Source organism: Apus apus, chromosome 1 (assembly GCF_020740795.1).
Source record: "Apus apus isolate bApuApu2 chromosome 1, bApuApu2.pri.cur, whole genome shotgun sequence".
NCBI classification, from domain to species: Eukaryota; Metazoa; Chordata; class Aves; order Apodiformes; family Apodidae; genus Apus; species Apus apus.
Window position 1 is genome coordinate 143,276,033 of NC_067282.1, and position 27,845 is coordinate 143,303,877.

Sequence of the window (27,845 nt, forward strand, 5' to 3'; positions counted from 1 at the left end):
GCGGGGCGGGGCGCGACCGGCGGCGGCGGCCGGGAGCAGCAGGTAGGTGTGGGCCGGCGCTCCCGGCCCCGGCCCCGGTCCCGCCCCGGCGGGGGGCGGTGCGGCCCCCCCCGACCGGGCCCGGCAAAGCGGTGGCCGGAGCGGCTCGGGCTGGCGAGGCCGGACGATCCGGCCCCCGGGGCTGTCGGTGCCTCCCGGAGGCCCGCGGCCGGTTCGCAGCGGGGTGCCCAGCCCCGGGGTGCGTGTGGGTTGGGTGTCAGTGAGCTCTTTGGCCCCCCTCGCTCGGGTGGACTTGGCCTCGGTCAGGTCTGGTTGCCTCCGATGGGAAAGGTGGGCTCGGTGTGGTTGTGCTTGGGAAGGCACCTGCTGCTGTCAGGGGGAAAAAAAAAGGCAGCTTAAAACGCGCAGAAATTGTTTTTTTGGTTGGTTTGTTGTTGGGTGTTTTGCGTTTATTTGGTTTTGTTTGTGTGTGTGTGTTTTGCTTGTGGTTTTTTTTTCTCCTTTTCCGAGTTCTACTCCCTCACTCACTGATTTTATTCCCAATAAGATGGGAAGGCCAGGAGTGCCAAGCAGGGATACCTATCCTGACGCCTTCCTGCACTGAACGCTGGAGCTCAGTTTGGCATCTTGAGTGCAGAGCTCTTGGCAGGTGCTTCTCCACGGACAATTAATTTGAAAAGAACAACCATCATGACAGGCAATGCAAAACACACGGTACTGAACTGCAGCCCTGCTGGTTTGCAGCAATTCATGGGGAAAAACCAGCACACAGCATTAACTGGCAAGATTTATATCTCTGATTGATTTTGGTTAACTTCATGCTTCCCTGAGGCAGATGGGGATTATATAGCCATGCCTTCGGGAAGGAAGGCATTCCTTAATTGCATTCATTAATTAGATGGACTCTGCTGGATGGCATTCTCAAGTGTGGAAAAATGCAAAACTTGCAGTCATGTGCATTTATTTGTAATAAAAATACAAATCCTTTAGCCAGTGATTTAAACAAAGACTTAACTGGACCATCAGCCTAAATAGCAGAGTCTTACAGGAGGGAAGTTCACGGGTTAATAGTTTAGTAAGCAATCAAACTAAATCAGGTACCTAAAGCAGGGGCCAGCACACAACAAAAATGCCACTAAACACATGTGAACTTTTACTGAAGATACTGACAAATAAAGAAAAACTGCAATACAAAGGTTTGAGGCTTTATTGGCATATTTTTCCTATTGTCTCATATTTTTTTAAGGACAACCTGCACAGCTTTAGATGATAAAGCTGGCCATAATTCTCCTGTTGTGAAAAACTGGCAGAGGTGGGCTGAAGTTGGTTTTCTTCATGCCTCATTCTGCTATTTCATGAAAACCACTGAGGAAGAGAGAAAACCATGGCAAAACAGGGAGCAAGCACATTGGCCTCCTCTTCTTTAAGCCCTGGGGTTGCATAGCCTTGAAGTCACTGAAGAAACATCACTTATGTAGCATTGTTCTTCTTTCAGGAATTGTAATCTGTGACTATGAAAAACAACATCCTCTGAGTTTGCTTCAGGCTTTCTGCCTCATCACCTGCTGTGGTCCTCTGATAAGCTGTACTCCAAGTTCTCCTGGGGAGGGTTTGTTCTTGAGGGGACATGGCCTTCTGTAGCTGGAAGTGGCTCCTTCTCGTGGGCAGGCAGAACACCTTTGCCAAAGCTTGGAGGAGCAGGAGGGGCGGTCCCTCCTTGCGCTGGAAGCGCTGCTGTCATTGGAGTGCCGGCAAGTCTCTGGACCCCGAGGTGAAAGCGTTTTTGGAGGAGAACACAGAGGTCACCAGCAGCGGGCACCTCACACCAGAGATACGACTGCGCCTCCTCACCCCTCGCTGCAGGTTCTGGAGGGAAAAGCCTGACCTGTGGCCTTATGGGGACCCGTTCTGGGCAATTTACTGGCCAGGAGGCCAAGCCCTCTCCAGGTATGCAGCATGCGTCATCAAAGTTGCTAAGTCCAATGTGTTGTGAGCGAGGATGTCTGGCCTGGCTCTGCTTGTAGCGATTCCTAGTGATGTGTATCTGCCTAGTATGACAACACATTACCCATACTTCTCTCTGCTTCTACAGGAGAAACACAATCTCTGCTGGTTGTCAGTGAAGTTTCAGCACTAAGTTATAGAATAACTTCTGGCTCTTAAGTTGAAATCTGTTGTCTTCAGTGGTGATGCACATTGTTGCCAACGGAGCTGAATTTGGGCCTGTAGAAGAGCTGTGCAGTTGCCATCAAAACCTAGCCATGTGTTTAATTCTATCACTCAGTGGCTCTCCAAACAGGAGGACTGCTAGTTTGTTGTAACACACTGGGTTGTTTGTGGTTTGGTTTTCTTCAGGAGACAGACAGGAGTGGAGATGTGTGCCTGGTCTGTTGAGAAAAGTAGACTTATGCTGATGCACTTGGGGTGCTGTCTGAACCACTCTCCTTATTTAGGAGCTTTACAGTCAAGCCTTATTGTGGTTGTCTTTTAGTCATGTCAGAACCCACATTTTGGTTTTGGTCACTTACTGTCAAAGTCTCTTTAATGTTCCAGATTCCCAGGAACTAGTGAGAGCTTTTTTATTCTGTTAAAATCAAATCTCTCATTTTGAACAGCAGAAAAACGTTTGTAATTTTTACAGCAAAGAACAAGCTGTCAGACATTCCCCACATAGATGAAAGGGAAGAATCTTGCTGGTTTTCTGCAAGAAGGCATAAATAGGAAGGCATTTTTTGCTAGGTAAAAGATGAGTCTTACACTTAAATTGAGAGTTGATTAGCCTGCCATTAAGATGAACTAGAGCTCTTTTGAACATTGTGTAATTAAATTAGGTAAGGTCATCTCTAAATTTTGTTACTGTATGATTCATATGCCCAGATATTTGGGTAGCAGTAACAATTATCTGGCATTTCATTGCTTTATTGACTTATTGTTTATGCACTTGTTTTGATGTATTTGGAATGTCAGAAATTAGCTGCATGATCTGGAAAAGTAAAAAGGGAGCAGGAAAGGATGCTGCTTCCATAACTATGCTCGTTTCACAGCTGGCATTTCTATAACATCAAGAGTCTCCTATTTCAACCTGTTCCTCTTGGTGTAACCTAAGATACCTCCTTAACCCAGCACGGCAGACAGCAGTCTCCAACAGCAGCGTCACGCTCTGTGTTCATGACAGGGGATACAGTCGTTTCCAGCTGTCCTCAGTCACCACAATCATTAGCAGTAATTTGAGAACCACTCAGCTCAAAATGAGGCACTTGCTGCATGAGGCCACATCGTGCTTTACACAAGTCACCACAGGGAAGTCATTACAAATCCAAGCGTAGCCCCTAGAAAGTGGAAATGAGGTGCTTTCCAAACGTCTCAACCCTGTCCTCATCCTGTCGGTGAACTATGGGCTGTCCGCAGAGAAATGGAGGTCACAGGGCACAAGGCAACAAGGAGTGTTGCCAGACAGCTGAGCTGAGCCTCTGCACAAGCCTCTGGTGGGCTCAGAACAGAGAGCCTTCGGAGAACTTCAAAGTAGCAAATAACGCTACAACTTCATGGTAACAGTATAACAACGCTGAGTGCCAGACCTTACTGGAGGTGATTTTCATTGCACTGAGCAGGTCCACTCATTGGATTCATAACTCACAAGCACCAAGATGTCTGGTAGGATCCTTGTGGAACTCCTTGTAGGACTCTTATTTCATATGTAGGACAGGACGCATGGGATGTCAGATCCTCCTTATCTCACCTGGGTTCCAACTTGGGTATTTTGTATCTTCTGTCCTAGTCTTGACCTTCCCGCTGTGCTCTGTTAATGGCTTGAACTATTTAGTTTGGAGTAGGTTGTTTTTTGTTATCCCAGTCTGGGCTCATAGGAATCTGTACACAGATGTGCTGGGATCTAGGTGCCATTAACACCTGATGCTCCTATTAGGCCTCCTTCTGCCATCCCTGCTGGTACTCTAGGCCCAGGCATATCCATCCATTCATCCATCCATTTACACGAATCGTAACATTTCCATTACAGTCTGCGTTGGAACCCACCTGCAAAAGCTGTGCTGACCAGTAGCCCTGCATGAAGTCAGCCATCACCCTCCATGCCAGAAGACAACACAAATGTAGAGTCATTTCCGATTTTTACTTTAAAAGAAGTTTTGGCAATTGGTAGCAAATCTATGGCAATTTGTAGTAATTTATGTCACCAAGGCCTCTTCCTCTGTCACTCAGGGCTTTCCCCTTTGCAGAATATTGAATTGCTAGGCAATTGTTTGATTTCTGGACCCTCATTAATGACAGTATGATTCAGAGTGTTTAACATTAGTAACTGCTGCTTGCCCTCTGCCAGGTGTCCATTTCTAGCCTAGAGGTTTTTTGCTCTTGGCAGGTGTCAGGAACTAGATGAAGATACTCTTTCTGCTCACTGCTGCTCTAGTGTCATGTTTTAGTTGCTACTCAGGAACAACATTAAGCAGACTAAAGTATCTGCATCTGTTCCTGCATGGTTCAGGAAAAGAAAGAGGAGAAATTCCTCTTCTTCCAAGCACTTGCATAAGCAGTATTTTAGGGCAATGGGGCTTTGTCTTTTGATGGGTGCAATACTCACTGCAAATACATCTTCATGATCCTTCAGATTGCTTTTAATTTCTATAAGACCTTGTCTTCCTGTTGCTGATGCCAAGCACTTTAGTCACCTTGCAGTTTGCGTCCATTTATTAGATAAGCTCACCTGTCAGAGAAGGAGCTAATTGAAATAAAATATTGCTTACTTCACTGGATTCTTTTTGTTTGGGGTCTTGGGGGAGAAGTAAGGGAGAAAAAAGATGTTTATTTTTATGTCAGCAGGAACAAATAAGAAGCTATGTACTAGCTGTACATGGGGAATACTGTTTGTAAGACATCATGCTTCATTATATGTATGATGAGAACTCATGCAGTGTAATGCAAAACTGACAAATTTGCACTTAAACAATTTTTCTTTTCAGGTATATTTTAGATAATCCACATGTTGTTAAAGGACGATCAGTTTTGGATCTTGGAAGTGGATGTGGAGCAACAGCAATAGCTGCTGTGATGAGTGGTGCATCACAAGTCCTTGCTAATGACATTGACCCTAGTAAGGCCTTTTTTTTTTTTTTCCCCATCTTTGTGTAAAGATACTTATTTTTTAAAGCACATTTTACAGACTTTGCTTTATTTGGGAGAAATTCAGGCTTCAAGCAGAGTTCTAAGAATGCTAAAAAGATGAATGGATTTTGCCAGTATTAGAAGCTGGGCTGTACCAGCCTCTCTTCTTCCACTGAGGATACCTCTGTAGTTCCTTAGAATAGACAAACAGCAAAGTTCCTATCAAATCTTGCCTATACATCATGATGGCTGGTTTGGAAGAGAAGCCCAAGTGCAGGCAGCAAGTTGGCTTCTCTGGAGGACCACAGCCCCATCCCTGGAGGACCACAGCCCCATCCCTGGAGGCTTTTAAGGCCAGGCTGAATGAGGTTTTGTGCAACCTGGTCTAGTGGTAGGGTTCCCTGCTCATGGCAGGGGGGTTGGAACTAGATGATCTTTAAGGTCCCTTCCAACCTCAATGATTATATGATTTTTCTGCACTTTCATATAATGGCACCTAGATTTTTGCCTTTTTCCTCCAGAATTTTTTTTTCCCCATAATTGACTTATGAATTCAGTTTATTCATAATTTAATTACTCATTGGTTAGGGAGGAAGTATATCGATAGATTCAGGCAGCTAGATATTCTGGTTTGATTCTGTTTTCATTAGTACCATTCCAGGAATAGGTTTTCCCTGTGTCATGGTGCAATGAGGATAAAATTCCATCACTTTATGCCAGATTTTGATCCATAATGAAAACTGTGGAAGTCCCTAGATAGGATAAACAAAAATACTTAAGAGATTAAATTGAATGATGAGTTAAGGAAATTTGTAAGGGGGTTAAACAGCAGAATCTTAAAATGTAACTTTTATTTGACTTTTCTTCAGTTGCAGGAATGGCAATGATCTTGAATTGTGAATTGAACCAGCTGAATCCCTTCCCCATCACCATTAAGAACATCATTAATTCAGACGTTGGCAACTGGGACCTAATTGTTCTAGGAGATATGTTTTATGATGAACAACTTGCTGATGGCCTGCATCACTGGCTGAGGAAATGCATCAGGATACAGCAAACTGAAGTGCTCATTGGTGACCCTGGCAGGCATCAGTTTTTAACCCACAGCATTCGCAGTCAGTTGCACAAAGTTATAGAATATTCACTTACTGAGTATACTAGACAAGAAAACAATGGATTAACTTCAAGTACTGTCTGGAGTTACCAGCCCTCAAATAGCTCGGAAAATTGTTGAAGCTGGCTTCCTAATGAATTTTTCTCTCTCATTTGGTTGGCTTTTTTTTTTAAGCATATAAAATGAAAATGGGAATTAAACATGGAACGTATCTGTTGATGCCAAGTGAATTACTGTACCTTCATTGTACTGATTTCAGTTATACTCGCTGAGGCTTTCACTCCATTTGAGGTAAAAAAAAGCTACATGCAAACTGTATTCAAAGAGGCCTGCACTGGATAGCAAATCCAAAGACAAGCTACATGTAAGAGTTGGCATGTTTGATGTTTTTCATGTACTCATGTGTTTTCATGTCTTGCTCTCTTACACTATTGTGGTATATTCTGGACATCCAGCATACTGTGGTGGGGAGAAGGCAGCAGCTGAAACACTACTGCACTGCTTTCACAGACTTCTGCAGCTTATTTACAGAGAAAATTATTGGTATTATTCATAAAACTCTCTGCTAGATTATTGGCTCATACTATGGTCAACTTAAAGTGCCTTGCTCTTTTTCTGGCTATCTCTTCTGAATGTCAAAGTAACTAATTTGAGTCTACTCCTTCCCCGCTGTAATAAAAATATAGTCTTCTTTGAAGCTGCCAGAGTGATTACTTAGGAGTTGCACACAAATCTAAAATATGCTTCTTGAACTCTAGTCAAAGTAAAAGTTAAGTAAGTGGAAAGTGACTACATAGTAATAGCTATTCAGATAACTTTATCCTCCAGAGAGCAGGGTCAAATTATCTGCATTCCCTAACTTTGCAGGGGTAAAAACCACAATCTGTCACCATGGGAAACTTGTGAGGGATGAAGCAATCTTTCCTTCTGCAGTGTTTCTAAATGGAAGGTAACTTAACTAAAAACAGGGAATAAAAATTGGATGTAATTATTCTTCTCTTCTCTTGAGGAGATGCTGGACAAGCTCCTGAGTAATTCTCAGCTACATCTGTCAAGGAAGATCCCTCTGCAGGGTAAATAAATAAATAAATAAATAAATAAATATATTTGATCCATAGGTAAGAGGCAGTGAATACAGCCACTTGAAGAAACCAACATTTTCAGAGCAATCTTGTAGGAAATGTCACCTTTAGCAATTAACTATTGAATAAGCAGTAATGGGGAACTAACAACTGCAGAATGGAACACAATTCAGCTAGAACTATCTAAATACCAGGTGATGTGTGGAAGCTTATAAATGTGAAAATGTGGTGCTCGTTCAGAAAACCAGGGTGGTTGGAGCAGGACTAGGAGCACATTCAGATGTAAATGGTCATAAAGTATAATTTAACAGGTTTTCAGAACCATCCAAACAGAAGACTTACAAACTTTAATCTTTGTAACAGTATGTGAATATCCTGCAGTGCTTACCAAACAACTGACAACAGTAACAATATCCAGACAATACAGAATATTAAGTGATAAGCACATACATGCTGTTCTTCTCCCACCTCACTCAGAGCTTGTAAACATGTTGAAAATGGCTGTGATGTAACCTGAATTTAAAAAAAATAAAAACCAGTAGTTACACTAGTAATGAACCCCAAAGAGCAGGATCAGGCTCTGACAGTGAAGGTTTTAACATTACTTATGCTCAACTTTCAAACCTAAAAATACAATGTTAATTCATTGCAGTGTTGTACAGATTTTTAAGCACAAAGTGAAGATATACCAATAAGTTGCATATTTAGAAGAGGCCAGAGGAGAAAACAGTAAATTTACATGCACATATAAGGATACAGTATAAGCTGCATTTGCCTCCAACATGGAAAATCCAAGGTTACACTAACAAGGGGAAAAGAGACAACCCTGCCTGTGATGTTAGCAGTAGTACTGTCTGCCCCACAGATATATATATTAAGTGTCCTTTGCTGTTACAGGTTTTGGTGGTCTTCCACCTTTAGCTGCTTTACATTATCTTCATATATAATTAATCTTTCTGAATGTAGTACTTGTGAGTCTGGTAAGCATCACCACACTATGTTATAGTGACCTGTCTTCCAATAACAAACTGAAGGAACTAGGCTTGTTCAGCATGGAAAAGAGAAGACTTCAAGGGACCTCTAAGCAGCATGCCCATGCCAGTGAGGAGGCTGTCAGGATCACAGTCAGGCTCTTCCACCAAGGAGGGGTGCAAGTTGAAACAAAATAGGTCAAACAGGACAGAAAGAAAATTTTTCCACCATTAATACAAGTCAAGCAGTGGAACAAGTGGCTTGAAAATGTTTTGAAGGTCAGTTTTTCAACACTTGGCTGGATAAAGCTCTGACTAAGCTGGTCTGAGCTCTAAGCTGGCCCTACTTTGGGCAGGAAGTATAGACTAGAAACATATACAGGTTGGGCAGAGAATGGTTTGAGAACAGCCCTGAGGAAAAGGACTTAGGAGTGTTGGTTGATGAGAAGCTCAACATGAGCCAGCAATGTGTGCTTGCAGCCCAGAAAGCCAACTGTGTCCTGGGCTGCATCAAAAGAGGTGTGGCTGAGAAAGGTCATTCTTCCCCTCTGCTCTGTTCTTCTGAGACTCCACCTGCAGTACTGTGTCCAGTTCTGGAGCCCCCAACACAAGAAGGAGATGAAGCTCTTGGAGCAACCCCAGAGGAGGGCCATGGAGATGATCAGGGGGCTGGAGCACCTCTTCTGTGAAGTCAGGCTGAGAGAGCTGGAGTTGTTCAGCCTGGAGAAGAGAAGGCTCTGGGGAGACCTAATAGCAGCCTTCCAGTACCTGAAGGGCTACAGGAAAGGTGGGGAGGGACTTTTTAAAAGGGCATGTAGTGGTAGGACAAGGGGTAACGGTTTTAAACTGAAAAAAGAGGGCAGATTTAGAATGGTTTTTAGGAAGAAATTCTTTCCTGTGAAGGTACTGAGACACTGGAACAGGTTGCTGTGATGGATGCACTCAACCCCTTAACCAAACTAACAGTATTTTAGTACAGGCTCCAAAGGAGGTAAAGGACTGAGCTGCAGCCAGGCCACAAATCCCTGTAGTTTCAGTCTGTTCTCTGAATATCACAATGGAGTGACACAGTGGGCATCGATGCATGAGCCTGGAATGCCAATCATGCGATTAACACATGAATAGCAAGTAGCTTTTCCAACATTCATTTATGAAAGAACAAAGTAAATTGTGAGTTCAAGGAGTCTCATGCATACCTTTCTCACTGAGTGTAATCTGATCACAGGCAAACCACTTTATTCCATAAATATGACAGTCTAAGTGAGCCTTCTTTGAACTCTCCCTTGCTAGGCAAAGTGGCTGCATGGCAGTGATCTCCCCTTGAGCTGGGACACCTCTCAACGTTGCTGCTTGAGGCACAGAAACCTTTTACCAAGGCATGTCTTTGGTATGTGACAATAGCATGCTGAATTAATACTCATGAAACACCACTAATCCATGGAGCTATTAAATATTATTATAAGCTTAGTATAGATAATTCCATTAGAGACAAACCATTGACCAAATCTGAGACGAAGACTGGATCTAACCACACCTAAGCTCCACCAGGAGTTCAGAAAGCAAGGGGGTCCATTCTGAACCTTGCGACTCCATGCAGGGGGGGTTCTTCCTTACCCTCCTGCATCTCCAGTCTCTGTGTGAATCATTCTAACACAATGCAGTAATTACTCAAATGTACCTTGCCATCCGATCTTGTTAAATGTTTCACATTTATCACTGAGCTTTGTTATCAGTAAAATATACTGCCAATTCTCTCTTTTGAGGGAGGTGCACTCCAGTAATTTTACAACAAATTGGCACAGTCAGCAGGATCCTAAATCAGACTTTGAAACAGTTCCACAGAGGCATTATGGATGCCCCCTCCTCAGAAGTGTTCAAGGCCAGGTTGGATGGTGCTTTGAGCAAACTGGTCTAGCAGGACATGTCCCTGCCCATGCAGGGTGGTTGGAACTAGATGATCTTTAAGGTTTCTTAGAATCCAAACCATTCTATGATATACAAGATTATTTTATTGGTTATAGCTACTACTCTGAAATTTGTTGAGTCACTACAATAATTTCAAAGCAATTTTGTGTTTACATGTTCACAGACTGTACTTTTGGATATGTAAAACAAATCCATTAAATGATGGTAAATAAGACATCTGCAGCATTAGAAACATCAAAAGAAAGGTACCTACAGTTTTTCCTCCAGAGCTAGCAAAAGTACACGGTGAAAGGAGACTGTTTGTTACTACTTAAAATACATTGACATTGCTGTTAATGCCACCTCCATTCACTAGTTCTGTCTGTTGATTTTGTCAGATTAAAGTCCCAACTTTACACACACTTGGTACTTTTAGTTAAAACTACACTATCAGACAACAACCTCAGAACAGAGACTTACTTAAACTGGGTTTGTACACATAGCTAAGATGCTAATCAGCAGTCAAATCTGATACTTCAAGAATGCTGAGCCATGACGGTGTAATATTAATTATTGCTTAACTTTTCTCTTAAGGAAGTATGACCAGTGATGCAAAGACAAACAGGGCTCTAAGTAGAGACAATGAGGAAGCCAAGACTCACAGGCAAGGACTGGAATGATGATGGAGACCTCTGGTGGAACAAGGAAGGAAGCAAGCAATCTGGTAGTACAAAAGTCACCAGCTATTTCTCCAAGGTGCTCCTTTTCTGAAAGGGCTCTCCCATCTGTAAACTTGACACTCATAAGAACACAATAAATGATCAATAAACAGTCCATGTTACGTGCTTCATTTTGTTTGATATGACTAGCTGCTCTAAAACGTCTCGGGAACGATCTGCAAAAGAACCAAGGAATTTCTTGTTATTAATTCAAAATATAAATAGGTGGCACTTAAAAATTAGGCAAACATTAAAATAATTCAATTCTATATCTGTATTTATGCTTATGTTGCTACTTATGCTTATCTTGCTATTACAGTATCACACTTCAGATATATCTGTAGTAATTCAAATCTACTTGGTTCCTTCTCCAGTCACGTAACTGTAAAGCATCACCAACCAACTAAGTTTAAAAAAAAGCAAGATAGATCATAACACCTGTCTTAAATTTTATTTATGTTTCTTTCAGGCTGACCAGTCCTATTCCACTCCACTGTTTCTTGAATGGATGCTGTTCCATACTTTTGGAACAGAGTAGGGATTTAAGATGCTAACATATCTTCCTGAATCTTATCATCAAGATGGTCATAATCATTTGGGTCTTCGTCAGCTTGTGGGGGGGGGTGAGGAAATCCACAAAAGAACAAGAAATCTCTCTGAATGTTGCCATATTTCAAAGCAAAACTCTAAGCTTGCTTTGAAAAATCTCAGTGTATGATTATTATTTCATCTAGCAAGTTATAATTCGCTTGGGATTAAAGTCTAGTGTGCTTTTCCAGAGAGCAAGGTCATACTATCAGGAAGTAATTTCTCTTCTTCCTCCCTGCATGGTTTGACCTACCTGTTATCAATGGGCATCCATGGAAGAGAAAAATATGTATCTTTGGACAACAAGTAATGACTGCTTCCACAGCAACGTCGGTCAGATTCACGCAGCGTTCCATGTGGATCTCCTGTTACGAAAACAGCAGCAACAGAAGCCTGTCAGAGCAGCTGCAGCTTTGGAGGCAGAGCTTTCCTTTGCACAGCCACTTTCAGAGATCCCTATCCAGAAGAAAATATGACCTATTACTCCTCTGCGCATTGACCCCATATGTGGTCCTGTAGATATGTGGCAAACGCCCTCAGGAAAAAAAACCACAGCTTTTCTATGAAGAGTCAAAACAAAAAACATAAAACTTTTCCCAAAACACCTGTATCATTCAAGACAATGGGGGCACTGCTACAAAGAGAAAGAAAATATTCAGTTCATAACCAAAAATCAGGGCAAGTGTGTACACAAAGGCAAAAGTCAGTCAGTAAAAACATCCCTCTGAAGGAATGCTGATTATAATAATAATAATAGTTTAAAAATACAGATATTTGCTTTTGTTCATTTCTTTGTTAGTAAGTTACCTTTAAATTCTTCGAACATGTTCCACTCACTAGTGCTACAACGCCATCATCTGTTACCTAGAGAAAATAGCACATTATTAACACAAAGGATTTTGGTTAATTTTTTTCAAATACAGCTATTTGGGGGGGAAAAAAAAAAAAAATTATTCACTCCCTGCAGTCACTGAATACACTTAATATCACAGTATTTTCTTCCCAACTAAGCCTGTAGAGAAAATTATCCAAGCATGGTTTTCTCAGTCTATTAAATACTGTTGCATTTCACCAGGGTGTGATCCAGCCTGGCTCTCTACAGGGGATTATTTCCTACTGTGTAACTGTTACTTCTGCAATTTCCTTTTCTTATTTAACAGTGGGTACACTATTATTGTCAGAGTATGGCACTTCAAATATATAGGGTTTAAAGCACTTCTGCTCTACCTAGACCAATTTTTCTGCTGCTTCTAGGACTGCCAGAGATGTTCCTGAAGCAAGTTTCTTGAGTTGAGAAAAAAGAAAAAAAAACATACAAACCACAACAGTCTTTCATCTGCTGTCTTACTGTTACATATCTTGAAGCAAGCCAGTTATATCAGAAAAAAATCCCTTAAACAGTCTTACAGCAGTCATCATACACTTGCACATCATACACTTGATTGGCTACAGACAGGCATGGAGCAGTAACTATCTGCAAGAGAGAGCAGAGAGACAAAAGAGATTCCTTTCCTTGGAAAGGCAAGAAGAGCCAACTAATTTGTTTGTTTCCAGGTACCAAATTCATTAATCTTCCTTCCCACTTCAAAAGTTGGATTGGATATAAAATATGCGACAGGTTTTTTTACAGAGTTTATATTATTTAGATGGCAGAAACAGGAGTCATCAAATACACACAATTTGACAGCTAGAATCTACAGACCACAGGCTCCATTTCTGTTTAAAAATTTCATTATTCCCATAGTGAAAACTGTCTTATTGCTTTCTTGTCCTCTATTGCAAGTCTACTGTACAGAACTGCAATAGAAAGGGTCAGATCAGGGCAAACGGAGAACAGATAGGAATGTCACAGCACAGAAGGCACATAAAAAGGCCTTTAAGAATGGCAGGTGTTGTCAGTATCCAGCTTAGCAGGTCATCAAGATGACAACACTTTAACTCCTCAAGACACCCACACCAGGAGACAAAGGGCAGTAAATTAATAAATTTTAATTACTGCCATAGGTGGATCAGAATGGAGAATGTAATAACTGTCAGTTCCCAAAGGGTATAAAATGGCACATCCAAAACCAGTGCATGGTCACCAACCCAAGACCAACCCAAGTAAAGCAACAAAGAATTGAAGTGATAAAGATAGCCTCTGTCCCTTATCCTCCATGTCACCAATCAAACCCGGCCCAGGCTGCCTGGCTGGTGCCTGAATACTGGAGACACCACCCAAATGTTAATGCCTTGATGCTTATGAGTGCATGGTTATGACAGCGTGACAGCATGAAAAAAGTTTTGCATTGAAATAAAGTCCCCTCAGTTCCCTGTAGAAGCCCACCCGTAATCACTTGTACAAGTACTTGTAACCACTGCTATACTACAGCATTGCACTATTGTTTCCCACTCTACCGAGTATCTACCTGCACTGCCTGTAACGCCACATCTGTCCATTCTCATCAAGGGATATACTCTTGTATTGGGGATGAACTACCTGAAGTTACTACCAAGCCACAAATACATGAGCTTCTTGGTACAGACCAGTTGTCACCAAACTCTGTATGCAACTCTAGCAAAGGCTTACACAGCCCAGAACCAGCAGTAAAGCACACTACCAACCCTGCTCTGTTCTACACGAGGAGCATCTGGACAGATAAAAGAGCTAACCTGTGACACTCCTGCTTCTGCCAACACATTTTGCAGAGAACTAAACTGTCCCACAAACTACACAGCAAACTGTTGCAGTTTGCACAGCCCCTTCAGGCAAGATGCTTCCCACAATTATTTGCCATACACCAAGTCAATGAACATTAAAGAGGAAATGTACTGTTTCATTAGTGCTGAGCTTTGGACTCTTGTGCCTGTGTTTCTACCTGTTAACACTGCTGGGATTTAGAGCACACTAGAAACAGAGCAGTAGGTACAGGGTTTATAGAACCTACCTCCTCAGAATCGCAACATAAGCATATTGGTAAGTAAACATAAATAGATTTCTTATGCAGTCCTGGGCCAGCATGAAAGAGTTCTTCAGGCCAAGCTTAAACTCACACTGTCTGAGTGCATCTAGGGGACACAAAGCTACAACTCCTTCTTAGGAGATCCTTCACTTGCCTCACCTGCCCCATTTCTTGTTATTTTGCAGCACTTTCATACCTTCTACTTATTGCACTTCATCTGTGCAGTCACCAGATAAGTCTATTTTTAAAATGGCTACATCACCTTGAGGCATTTAGCCCTTTTGCAGTCTACCTTACATCTGCTTCCTTGTTCTTTCAGGTGAGCTGTGCCCTTCTTTTCCTGTTCATTTATTTACATAGTTCTCCCTGTTTTACTTTTCACACAGCTTTCTGAGTTCCACTTGGTATTTTTACCATGCATTCTGGTAATCAAACACAAGAATATGGTTAGGCCTTGCAATCTCTACAGGCAAAAGGCATCCATAGTTCCTCTGCTTCATCTTAAACTTGTTTCATTTATATCCAGCATATGTTTCCATTTACTTTTAGTCAAACAAAACTCAGAATTCTAGTGTATTATCATTATATGATCATCAGAAAGGCAAAAAAACATGAACATGTTTAGTTACTTAAAAAGCTTTAATCTCATTTAACACATATGCAGGGAAACTTACCTATTACACATTAAGGAAGAAAGAGGCAAAATAACAAAAGGGTAATAAAGCAAGTTTGAGGAAACAGAATTAAATAATAACAAGAACCATCACCACCAAAAAATTAAAATTACTTTTGATGCCCTACTCCTGTAAAACCTGGAAGAATAGCATCTAAAATAAGAACCTGCTACATGTTTTCCAGATCTGACACTTCATTATAAATGCTATGTGCTTGACAAACATCCAGTGTAATCACTCACCATCACAGTCAACTGAACACTACACTTACTGAAAAAAATCCTTTCCCCCTTTTCATCATTTTACTGGAATTATGATGTATGTTACAATAGTGCTGCTGCAGATGATTTCCCCTTCTCATGCTAATACTGTTGTTAAATCCTCTTACCTGCCCTTTCCAACATTTTAAATGTCATTCTTTCCATGTTGACTCCACAACACCACTCTGACAAGCCATTCAGAAAGCACAGTCACTCTTGAAATAGAACTCACTATGAAGTGTTTACTTCTACTAAAGGCTTATATTGTTGTAACATCCTGTATCATTATTATTTACGACAGTTTGTCCTAACTAAAAGTAGAAAAGAATCTGTCCAATATTCCACTTAAATTAAGATGTATTTTTAATTATTTTACAAATTAAAGAAAATTATTTCGCTAAATAAAGATACTGAAAAAAATCTCCAATCTTAGGTACATTCTAATGTAAGTTTATCTTTGGTCCATAATACATACTGTAATACCAAAATATTTATTTCTATGGTTAACAAGAAGCAAAACATATCCTTCTTTTTCCTTGAGGAGGAAGTGAACTGTGATCCTAAATCTTGACTAGAGCAGAGCTGAAAAGATTCCCTTTCAATTTTATCATGACAATCTTTAAAAATATATGAACAAAAGTCAATTATCCAATAGCCACCATCATTACCAGAGTAGATGAAAAATCCACACTGTGAAGAAATTGGCAGTTTTTTCCTAGTGCCTGCAGAGATGCATCCATGATGCCTAAGCAGCTGCCCAAGTTCACTATTTGTAGGAACTGGCAGTTGAGTGCAAGAGCAAGAACTCCACTGTCAGTTATATTGCAGCACCTTTTAAAAGACGCTTCACGCAGGTAAGGGCAGGATAAGGCCAGTGCTGTGACACCTGTTAAAGAAACAGAGCAATTCAAAGGATTAGCCATTTTTTAACATAACCACCATGCTGAATACATCATACTGTCTCTTGGCCATTGCTCAACTTTCATCTCACACCATGCCAGCAAGACTCTGTAAAACGAAATAGTTTTGTGACTGGTTTCTTCAAATTCAAGGATGAGAAAAAGAAAACTACAGTGCACGATGCTGGAGTCAATAAACTCTAAATGCTGAATTCCCCTCCATACTGCAGAGGGATATCTGAGGCACAGTCTATACATGAGGTATCACCTCAGTGAGCATGTGAAAAAAAATCCACATCTTCAAAGCAGACTGATGATAGCTCTAGGTCCCAGTGATGGTGCAGTGAATATCAGGCAAAAAGCAAGCTAAGAGGTGATGTCCAAGGTCAATTCAAGAACTCAAAACAACAGTTCAGAAGCAGGACAGGAACCAGCTACACCTACGACACACAGCTCAGGCCAGGACTGAAGATCTACAGGCTCCTGGGGTAGGTAGGTGAGGCAGGCAAGACCCATCATGGCCATTATGGTCTGTTGGTGCCCTCAGAGCCCTGACAGTAATAATCAAAATACTTGCACAGAAGTGCCAGGAGGTAGTCAATAAAATAAAAGTACATGAATTTCAGATGCAATTCATGAAAGGAATTTATTTGAAGCATGATGAAAATATGATTGTTTCAGCTCTACAGAAAATCGCATCAATTCTGAATAGATAGAAATAAAAAAGATGAATGTCATTAAGATACTTTACTATGCAAGAACTTCAAAGAAACATCAATAAAATAGTACTTGCTGGGTCAGAACCCCTTTGCAAAGAATTGTAGAAGAGGCAGTAATAGTAGTTGAATTTGACACAGAAGAAAGTATTACTGGATATTGTATTAAAGGACACTAAATGTTTCATGTGCAACCTACAGAGCAAACATTTCTTAGTAATGACAGGGCTCATATTTCTGGATGTGGTAGCCAACAGGTTTCCTAAAAAAACCCCAATAAACAAAAAACAACCCCAAAAAACTAAAAAAAAACAACAACCCCAAACCCCAACAAACCACTCAAGCCAAATACAAACAAAAAAATCCCCCAAAGAAACATAAATACCCAAACAAACCAATAAAAAAACTCCCACCTGTTACTGAATTAGTAAAAGATAGCATTGGTTAAAAAATAGGGTGGTTTGAGGTATTTTATACCTGTATGTAATTGAGATGAGTGATAAAGAACTGCTCCAGCCTAAATGAATGACTTCATAATGGATTCTCCATTTTAAAAGGGTTCAGTTTATAAGTAGGAAAGCTAGTAAAGTTGGATGGACTAGGAATTTGCTGATAAAGAACTACACTTTCCGATTTTAATTGCAAAGTAATCAGGAATGTCTATCCACATAGATTAAAAGGATAAAGAGCTCTAGGCTTAGCTGGTACCTTAAGAACCATACTAGAAATTGGTCAACAGAAGAAGGCACAGAGGGAAGACCATAGTAAACTACATCTTTGGGGTAAAAAAGTATAACAATGACACTGAAAAGAAGTAAATTTTTTTAAAAAAGTTTAACCAATTACTTAAGTAAAGAGATAAGTGTATCACTATGCAGTGGTAAGAAAATACAAACCAAGATGGACATACAGTATCTGTTTGCACAATACTAAACTAATACTTTGCCTCAATTATCAATAACAATGAGTTAATGATGAATCAAAGAAGTAAGTATAATCAAAACATAAAACAAAATTTGTGGGAACTAAAACTCAGCTTAACTCTTTTAAGCTAATAGCTCCTGATTCAACTTGAAATTGGAGGTTAAAAACGAACACCTGAAATCCTAAAGCCCTAAAGCTAGTGAAGCCTTTTAAGTCAGAGAAGATGCTATAAGCTTGTTTAATAACAAACACATTTAATTTAAAAAGGGGGAAAAAGTAATTTAGGAAATCACAAGCCTGAAACTACAACCCCAGTGGTACTGGTAAGGCTTTAGAACAAGTTTTAATGAAGGAATAACTGAGATGAAGTGGACGATATGACCAAATGTAGCATAGTTTTACCAGAAACCTTGCATGAGAGTAACCCAATAGCTCTCTTTCATAAAATAATCCGTGCACTAGGCCTATAATTCACACTACTGAAGTGACTTTGAATTTGTATTCGTGTGGCACTGGGGATTTTTTTAAGCAACTTACCCTCGATATTTTTTGCAATTTACTCCAATCTAACAAAGAAAACAAACAAACAAAACCAAATATAAAATCCAAGTTATCTGTGCATAGATAACATACCTTCTGAAGTTATTCCCAATCTCTCTTCTTTGCACGAATTTAAGTTGATTTTTTTCAATTGCTTGCAGTTACAAAGCTGTAATAATGCATTATCTGAAATTCGACAGTCTCTGAGGTCTAGAGACTCTACAGCAGGGTGCAACACCTGTAAACGAAAACCCACCATTTCAGTCCAATTCTACTTTGTCATAGAACATGCCTATCTTTATCTACCATATATATAATATTAGACAACATACAGAACTTTTCAAAAACATTCACTTAAGAATAGGGTTACCAGTCCTAGCAATTAAAACCTCTAAAGAAAATATGGTATATTTGCTGCAACAGTTCATCTCCTGTAGCATGAACATTCCATTTCTGTGATCACATCTGGAGCAGGAGCATGTAAACACTATTATTTAAATAGCATCAATACTATTTTGATGTTACAGTTGCTAACACTAGTGCTTCTGTCAGCATAGACATGTTTAGCAAGGATAATACCCTCAAACTTCCATAGCAGAAATCTGAAGTCTAAAAAAACATTGACTTGGAGCAAAACTGAAATTCGCTGATCAGGTAACGGTAATATTTGAAAGTATTAAGCTTCCCAAGCCCCTGATTTTTCACATGCTCAGGTATTACTTAGAGTTTTGTCTTCTGTTGTGATTCACAGACTGGGAGCCGTCGCTGTCCATGGCAGTGGGCTTGGAACTAGATGATTTTTAAGGTTGCTTCCAATCCAAACCATGCTATGATTCTGTGACATTCACTGAATACATATACTAAAATCTAATCTGTCTTGAAGAAGATGGTATTTCAGATAGACTAAAGACTGTTTACATGCAGAGTACAGGAGATGAAAGTATAGATTTAGATCCTGTGGACAAATGGTGCATGGCTTTATATATCTTTATGGTAAAAGTGAGTTGGAATAATGAGTTTAGGATGCATGCCACAGAAGGATGCTCCAAGCAAAAAGCTGTGTAAGGAAGAAATGCATTATTACACAAATCTGTGCAAGAACAGGGAGGTAAGAGATGAAATACAAGTTTATAAATAACTGTAAACTAACAGATTTTCAACTGCAAGAAATTTAAGTTCAAGCAAAATGCTTAAACAATACCACTGAAAGGACATGCAGACAAGCAAATGAGATAACATAGCCTGGAAATCTGGAACAGAATTAGCCGCAATACTGTGGAGACTATGACAGAAAGGGGCGGGAGAGAAGGAGTAGCAAAGAAAAATATCCTTATCCATATGGAAGACTAATTGATATGTTACAAGTGTGCATTATAGAATACTTCTGTTGTACATGATGTGAATTAGTAACAGTAAGAAGAGCTAAACCATTTTTTACTTAGCTTATTGTTTACCATGAGCCATTTTTGCTATATCTGCAAGATGAAAGGACAGGAAAACTGAAGAGCTAAATGGTATGAAGAAACAGTATAAATACAGAATGCAAGGGGTAGCTAGGATTTATTTTTTCTTAATGCAAATGAGACAAATCTGGAAACTGTTAGCAAATAAAGCAAAGGTATAACATGTCCAAGAAAGGGATGACAGCTAAGGATAGAATTGTAGGAAACTGCAGGATCAGAGAAAGAAAAATATATGAGAAAGAGAACCAGATAAGAATATTGCAGTGCCAGAGGGAAAACAGGTTCCAACAGAAGACCAACTGTTGAATGAAGACAAAGGCAGATGACATATTGCAGAAGAGATGGAGGAAAGATTGTAATTTAAAGTCTCTGTTTTTTTCCAGACTAAAGATATCCTAATAGGTTTCATGCACTTACATATACACACATACGGTTTTAATAATAAGAATCTCTTAGGATGCTTACAGTAGACTACTCACTTAAAAAGTAGCCAAAATCAAATATAATCAACTTGCATTTGCCGAAATGCAGTAAATGAATGAGACTCCAATTAATCATTAAAGACTTATCTTTTACAATTAAAAAATAGTGCATATTCAAGATAAAATTTTTTGTTTCTGAGTTTTCTATGGTACTTCTGATTTAGTCTCTAGTCTTGGCTTCACCATTCTGTCTCTGAGAAACTGATACTATCTTTCAAGATACAGGTCAAAACAGGAATGAAAAGGGAATAATTAATTTTTTGTTTCACCAAGACCACGCTTTACCCTTCCTCCATTCTTATGCCTCCCTTTGAGGCTAAAGAATGTAACAGTAGGCAGATACCAAAACAGATGTACCCCTGAATTTACAGCTAAAGAAAAGCCATTAGCAAGTTTCATTTTGAAACACTGACAGACATCAGTGAGCAAAAAGAATGAAAGAACTTGATCTATCCATTTCTAGCCCTAGTAGCATCATATTTCAAAGAACCAAGATTTAAATAAATTATATGGAGATCATGTGCATAATGTTGATAGAACGTAAAAGAAATTTAACAAGTTCCTCAAATCTTTTCATTACTAAATTATGCACTAGCTTCTTGAAACATACAACATTCAGGAACAGAGAATGGTTGGCAATAGAAGCCTCATTTCTCATACTGAAAAGAAGTAATTTATGTTAGATGATTACACATGTCAGTTATCACTGAAGGGAGAACGTTTTTAATTTACATGTCACCACAAACAGTCTTATTACTACTAGTACAGGACTACTAGCACTATAGAGTTTAAGCAAAAAAAAAAAGTACAGATAGGACAGAGTAAGCAGGCCTGAATTTATCTGTCGTTTCATGTAGACAGTTTTAGTTAGGTTCATCCTTGTGTATTAACTACCACAGACAGAACAGTTCTGAATGGGTTCTTACCTCACTGATATTTGAATCAGTTATTTGCCCTTGCAAACTCATTAATTTAATCAGTTTATCCTTTATGTTGGGTGGTAATGACTTTAAATCAGCAGCATATCTGGAAAGGTTCTTTGTCAGACATCGAATGCATCTGCAATGAAAGAAAGTTACAGTATGGTCAAAAAAAGGCATCACATATTAGAACTAGAATAATCAAGTCATAAGACCTCATCTTCTGCATCCAGCTATGCTGCCTTCAAACCTTATCAGTTCCAGCTGTTCCATGCTACCACTTCAGCTACTGCCCTTGGGGTTAATCAGCTGATCTTTCTGTGCAGGTGTTCCCTAATCAACTGCAGGCAAAAATTAGCCTAATTCACAGCAATCACCAACCCAGCTCACAACATGAGTTTGCTGGTAGTATATTCACAGGACAAGCCTCTTCACCAGTTTAGCCTACACTTGGTAGGCAGTAAAATCTTTAGTTGGGACAGCTAGCTCCAGAGAAGGGAAACTTCTCTTTCACCTCTGTTAAAAACACTGAGGAAATATCTTCAGATGTAGTATTTTGTTCAATGTCTAGTTTGTAGTATACTTTTAATATTAGTTGTGCTGTGTAACCCTGTGCTCAGCCCTTTTATCCTTTTCCTTAAAATTAGATCTGATCACAGAATATTGTCACTTGAGGCAGACATTTGCTGTCTTAATGGGGTCCAGGAATTCACAGATCAACAAGCTCGTGGTCCTACAAAGCAGATCAGGCAAATAAAATAAGCAGTGGGCACACAGAAAATATAATATATAGGAGAAAGTGAACCCACTTGGATTTTGAGAAGGCATTCAAAAAGCCTCATCAACAATGGTTCTTCAAGATATTAAGCTGCCCTGGGATGAGAATAAAGGTTCTCACACCTGCTGCTTGAAATTCTATCACAATCAGAAGCATTGATTGGTTTGACTCAGTACAGCCACTCTTCATTTTAATAGCAGTATTTTAGGCCTCCTTCCCCCCACATGCTTACTCATCAGAATAATTTATCAACCTAAAGGAAACAGCTCAACTATCATGAACACTGGGCTAGAGATTTTGAACTAACAACAGTGCCAACATACACTGCATTATCTATACATCATAAACACCCTGCTCTCTGGGTACCTTTCGTATTCAGGGCCAAAATTGCTTCTCTGTTCAGAGAAATCTGTTCCCTTTGCCAGCCACTTAAATTTGACTTGCACAAAGTTTCCCTCATCAGATACTGCTACATGACAAACTGCAACCAAATCTCAAAGACACACAGGACTTAAGTATCAATCTGAAAAGGAAAGACTAGGCAGAAATAAGTATTAATAGGCCTACTACAATCACAGAATGCTGGGTGATGTTTTAAAATAGATTTGAAATCCTAGAATTTTATCTGAGTGCAAGAAAATGGGATAATTTTAGTCAGAATATGCCAAGAGACTCCAGATGGAGCAGATATTTTTGGAAGAAAAGATTAAGAACTTTACTTCAGCAAAATAAAAGAGAGCTCAGTATTATCCAGATATATGTAAAATAGTACCCAGGTGGAACACTTGAAATAATGCTTTTCAAGGTCAAATATACAGAGCATTCATTTGTGTAATACTGAGTACTATAGAGGGACAGTAATAATGCAATCCTACTTCTAAGATTCCTAAGGCACTTTAATGTATCATAGGATACATAAAATGTTAATGTCCCAATCTCTGCAACTTTAAGTTACAACCACAGACTTACTGAAACACCTGGGCAAACTCTGGGAAGACTTTATGAATAGCTTCTAAGCATCTTCTTCACAGCAATCGCCACACTCAGAAACATGCTAAAAGACAACTGCTGGTCCTTAAGAAAAGAACTGAAACTCTGTGAAAGGAGATTTTACTATATAAAAAAAAAGTACCTAGATATATGAGGAACACAAACTTAGAGAAAAGCTAACCAACACCCAGAGATAACAGAAAAGTAACATTCTGTTGCCTAGGAAATACCAAGACTTTAAAAAGCAAAACTAAAATGCAAGGAGTTGAAGTGGGGGAGGGAAGGGAAACTCCCCACTGTCCTCCTCTTGTTTAGAAACCTCAGTTCACATAGCCAATGGAGTGCTTTGAAGGTTCTATTACCTATTGATCATAGCTACCTGAATTAGATTCCCTGGACAAACTTTTATTTTTAAATCCTATTAAAAATGTTGAAAGGAAACATTACTGTCCTACAAAACATTTTGCTTTTGTGGAATCAACATTTTTCCATTAACTCACCCTACCAGTAAATTCAGAGCAGCTACTCTTACTGCACAGAAACTCTCTCTACTGTAGTTGGCGTAAATACTTTCATGTGGTCTGGATACACAGAGCAATAACCAAGACTGGTAAGTAAAGAGTGCAATGCATTCAACTGGCAGACAGATTTTTGCTTAGTTGAACTTCATGAAAGAAGCCATGAATTCTGTTTTTCATGGATAGGCAAAACCTCAAACTGCTTCTTCTCTACTCCACATTATCAGACTTCTTACACCAGATGTTTTTAGTTCAGAGTTGTCTACAGTGTCAAAGGGCACATTCATTTGTTTCAAATGTGTCAAGAGGTGCAGAACAGAAAAGGCCTACGATCTTTAACCTTAAGCTTTATGACAAGCCAAACATGTACATCTTCAATACGTAAGACAGTAATTATATTTTTATGATTATTCTACAAATACTAAGCTATGTCACATGAAACAGAATAGCAGAACAGATGTTAGAAGTGGGACACAGAATAAGTATTGAACCAGAAGAACCGATACTAAAATGAAATTTTCACAGTTGCACAGTGAGCTGTTCAGCATCTGATCTGAATGAAAATTCCCTTCGCCAAACCTATGAGGTCACAGAAATAATACTGCCAAAATAAATAGTTCAGGGCAGGGGGCAGCAGTCCAAACTAGAATGTGTGCATACCCACAACTCTCGTCTTTTTGCAAGAGAACCTTGTATGGCACCAGAATGCCACCAAATCACAGCAAATGAAACACATACTGATTAAAAACTCTACAGAAAGTATTACGGCTCTATAATCTGAAGTGTGGCACAGATTTAAGCAAAGAAAGAAACAAGATTTCCAGTATGGAAACACATTAAAAAGCCCACTAAAGTTAGCAGAGTGTAGTAAGGGCACCTCTAGCAGGTCACTGTGTAAGACACTGTAACGAGGAAACAGCGATTTCAAGCAGAATCCAGGCAGAGTTTAACCATGGCCTTTGGTTGCAGAGACCTGTATGTCAACATGAGTGACTATAACAAAACCCAAGCACACAACATGATGGCCTTTAAATTGTTCCTCTGGAGATCTGCAAGAATGAATGGTTTTACTGTACCTTGGTGACTGCTGAATGAACTTGGCTGACTGCAACAGGGAAGCCTGTACACAGCTCCAACTCAGTACGTGTACAAGTAGATTACATCACCCACGTTCTTTGCCTTGAGATTAGACAGCATACCTACATGTAACATTCTTTTACTTGACTGCAGAAATTAAGAATAGTTGTTCACTTCTTTAAAAAAATCTAATCAAAGCTCTAAAGATGAGTGTGAAGCTCACCACAGACAAGATCTGTGCAGCATGCTGATCAATGTGAAGGGGCTTGTCTCATATTGAGATAGGTTGGGTCCTCAGCATCAGAAGGGACATAAAACTGCTATTGTGTTTTCTACTACTACTATTCTTTATGCAATAAACCAGGTAACTAGCCTTGAGAGCCCATGCCTTTCTCACCGAGATCCCAAATGAACCAGCACCTCCTTGGTGCTACCCTACCTTTGGACAGGGCAAGTCAAATACACTTTGGGAGCCTTTTGTTGGGCTATGTGTGCACCTATGTGACTATTCCCTCTTCTATGATGGATGCCTACTAAGTCATGTGAATGGGCAAGCAGTCCTTTTTCATACAAGGGCACACATTTCAGTTATGTCTTAAATACATATTTGTCATATGATACCTACATTTTGGCCACTGGGTAAATAGACTTTTCTGGCAAATCACACTGAAGGAGCCAAACTGTCACCAGGTACTGTAGAACATAAAACCAGCTGTATCTAAGAACTTCATACAGTCTTAAGATTTTTTTTTTCCGTTTTAAGATATGAAATGGCTAATGCAGCCATGGCTGAGTAGGGACATGCAAATCTAGACCAACTATTTAGTTCAAATTTGCAGAAAACACTCCAAAACCAATGCAGATGCATGGAAATCAATGTAAGCTATGCCAAGTCTCCTAGTTACACTTTACTGTCTCTTGTAATAAAATTTTAAATTTAGCTTGAGAGAAAAGCTTATTAAGATTAATCATATTATTTTGAAAAAGCTGGTTACATTCTCAGAGTACATTACCGATCTGCAATTCAAGCAATAATTTACATTACAAATGTAATGATACTTCATAAAAAACAATAAAACACTTAACTGGTTAGACCAATATTGGCAACTATAATCTTATCTTCAGGGCTTTAAAAGAAGAATAAAAGTCTAAGATTAACTGTGATTTTTGCTAGCTCAAATCTGTCAAATCAAGTATTTTACTCCTAAGCTATCTCTAACTCCCTCCTAAACATAAAGGAGACTGACATAATGAAAAACTCAAAGCAAAACACCAGGCCGTGCATTCACTGGGGCGAGGTGAAACCAGCGATCCTAAACCATCCCGCCACACCCAGATCTGCCAGGGATCCTCAACCATCCTGCCACACCTAGATCTGCCAGCGATCCTCAACCATCCCGCCACACCTAGATCTGCCAGGGATCCTCAACCATCCCGCCACACCTAGATCTGCCAGCGATCCTCAACCATCCCGCCACACCTAGATCTGCCAGGGATCCTCAACCATCCCACCATATCCAGATCTGCCAGCGATCCTCAACCATCCCGCCACACCCAGATCTGCCAGGGATCATCCTGTTACCCACCTGTCAAACCCTGCCACCTGCCCTCTAACTCCTCCCAAACTGTCACCGCTGCCAAGCCCTGGCACCTACCCCGCCACCACTACCAAACCGTCACCCACCCCACCAATCCCAACACAGGTTTGCCAGACCCTGCCCTGTCACGCAGCCCCAACTTTTCCCTCACAGAAGACCCCGCGGGCAGCCCCCGCGGCGCTGCGTTCACCGGAGGCCGCGGCCCGGCTGTGAGAGCAGCGGTCTGACCCGCCCGCCCGGCCCAGAGCCCACCGGGCTGTCGGGAAGGAACGGGGACCGGCGGGCACAGAGACGGGGTGTCCAGGGGGTACTCACAGGTCCAGCAGGCGCTCGACCTCCTTGCCGGCTCCGTCCCAGCCACCGCTGAGGCGGCTCATGGCCCTGGCGGGGGGCAGGGCGAGGAAGACGGCGCCGCCCCGACCCCACGGCTCCGGCGGGCGGTGCCGAAATGGCGGCGGCTCCGCAGGGCATGACGGGAGATGTAGTCCTGCTGCCGGCCCGCCCTGCCCGCGCCTCGCCGCGGGGCTCGGGGCGGGAGGCGGCTGGGACGCCCGGTGGAGCCGCCTGAAAGCAGCGTGAAACCCACCGGAGGGGCTGTCTCTCGCCACTTCCAGGCTGCATATTTAGGACGGAGTATCTTCCCGAGCCTGGAAGTACAGGGGAGTTTAGGGAGGTGAGCGGCCTTCAGGCAAGGGGCACGGTTGTTTCAGCAGCTGGTTCCCTCACTGCTGCCGTCCGTGACATCAAACCGCAGCACCGGTTTTCCTCATCTACGTTGATCTGCAGAAACGCGAACCTGCTCTCTGCAAGATCTTTCTACCTACAATTCTCTCTATTTTTATTTTTTTTCCTTCTGTGTTTATATTTCTGCATGGATAGTGTGGTATACATTGAGACCGTACAACTCTTACAAGCGAACAACATAATTATATATAACTGCTGCATCGTTATCTTCAGACCAGAGACCTATCACCTACCCCTACTATAAAGAACAAGCGATCAGCTAAGATAAGGAAACATCTGTTCTCATGAAATTAACTGAAGGATCCATATCTAAGAGAAGCACAGGCTGCTGACTGTGCCTGATAACTTCGCTGTGACGTGCGGAATAACGACCTTACAACCAGTTAGGTTACAAAGGAGGTATGTTTATTCAGCGCTGGGTGCGCGGGGGATCGCTCCTCCCCAGGCGTGCCCACCCTAGGGCTGCTGGCAGGCTCATTATATGCCACAAAGTAATACATCCTCATCCCTGTTGTTGCATACGCATCGGGTGTCCGAGGATAGGGAGGGGTTATTGCAATTAGTTCCCGGAAATCATTACCAGAGTTGCCCCCCCCCGAGCTCCTCCTTGTTGCACCTGCGCAGTGTCTTCTGGTGGTCGCGGGCAGGGGTCTCTGGGATGAAGGCTGTATGTCTTCCTCGCTGTGCACTTTTCACCTCTCGGCGTTCCTTTCTGGGGTCTGCACCGCGTTCTTGCTTTCTCAGCAAGTTTCTGGGGGAACATCCTCTCACACAATACCCTCCCTCACAATCCAAGCCTTATCTATACGTTCCAGGCCTTATCGAT

The 27,845-nt window shown here is 40.9% G+C and overlaps 2 protein-coding genes across 8 annotated transcripts; one reads left to right on the top strand and one right to left on the bottom strand.

Moving 5' to 3' along the window:
* Positions 1-6,926, top strand: ETFBKMT (electron transfer flavoprotein subunit beta lysine methyltransferase). 2 transcript variants are annotated; one of them, XM_051621852.1, is made up of 4 exons: positions 1-42; positions 1,496-1,947; positions 4,974-5,104; positions 5,985-6,926. In XM_051621852.1, the coding sequence occupies exons 2-4, from the start codon at positions 1,628-1,630 to the stop codon at positions 6,347-6,349; spliced, it is 816 nt and encodes a 271-aa protein (XP_051477812.1). In that variant the 5' UTR covers positions 1-42; positions 1,496-1,627; the 3' UTR covers positions 6,350-6,926. The 2 variants fall into 2 exon arrangements, with proteins under 2 accessions (XP_051477812.1, XP_051477803.1); XM_051621843.1 differs by lacking the exon at positions 1-42 and adding an exon at positions 176-330.
* Positions 1,945-26,714, bottom strand: AMN1 (antagonist of mitotic exit network 1 homolog). 6 transcript variants are annotated; one of them, XR_007889753.1, is made up of 9 exons: positions 26,591-26,714; positions 21,321-21,453; positions 18,543-18,687; positions 16,039-16,256; positions 12,302-12,358; positions 11,748-11,859; positions 10,850-11,082; positions 7,762-7,824; positions 1,945-4,717 (listed from the first exon to the last, which is right to left on the bottom strand). XR_007889753.1 is itself a non-coding variant. In XM_051621867.1 (7 exons), exons 1-7 carry the CDS (start codon positions 26,650-26,652, stop codon positions 11,009-11,011), a joined length of 801 nt encoding a protein of 266 aa, XP_051477827.1. In that variant the 5' UTR covers positions 26,653-26,714; the 3' UTR covers positions 7,640-11,008. The 6 variants fall into 6 exon arrangements, 1 of the variants encoding a protein (XP_051477827.1); XR_007889754.1 differs by lacking the exon at positions 7,762-7,824; XR_007889752.1 differs by lacking the exon at positions 1,945-4,717 and having other exon boundaries at positions 7,640-7,824.
* Positions 26,715-27,845: the final 1,131 nt, after the last annotated feature.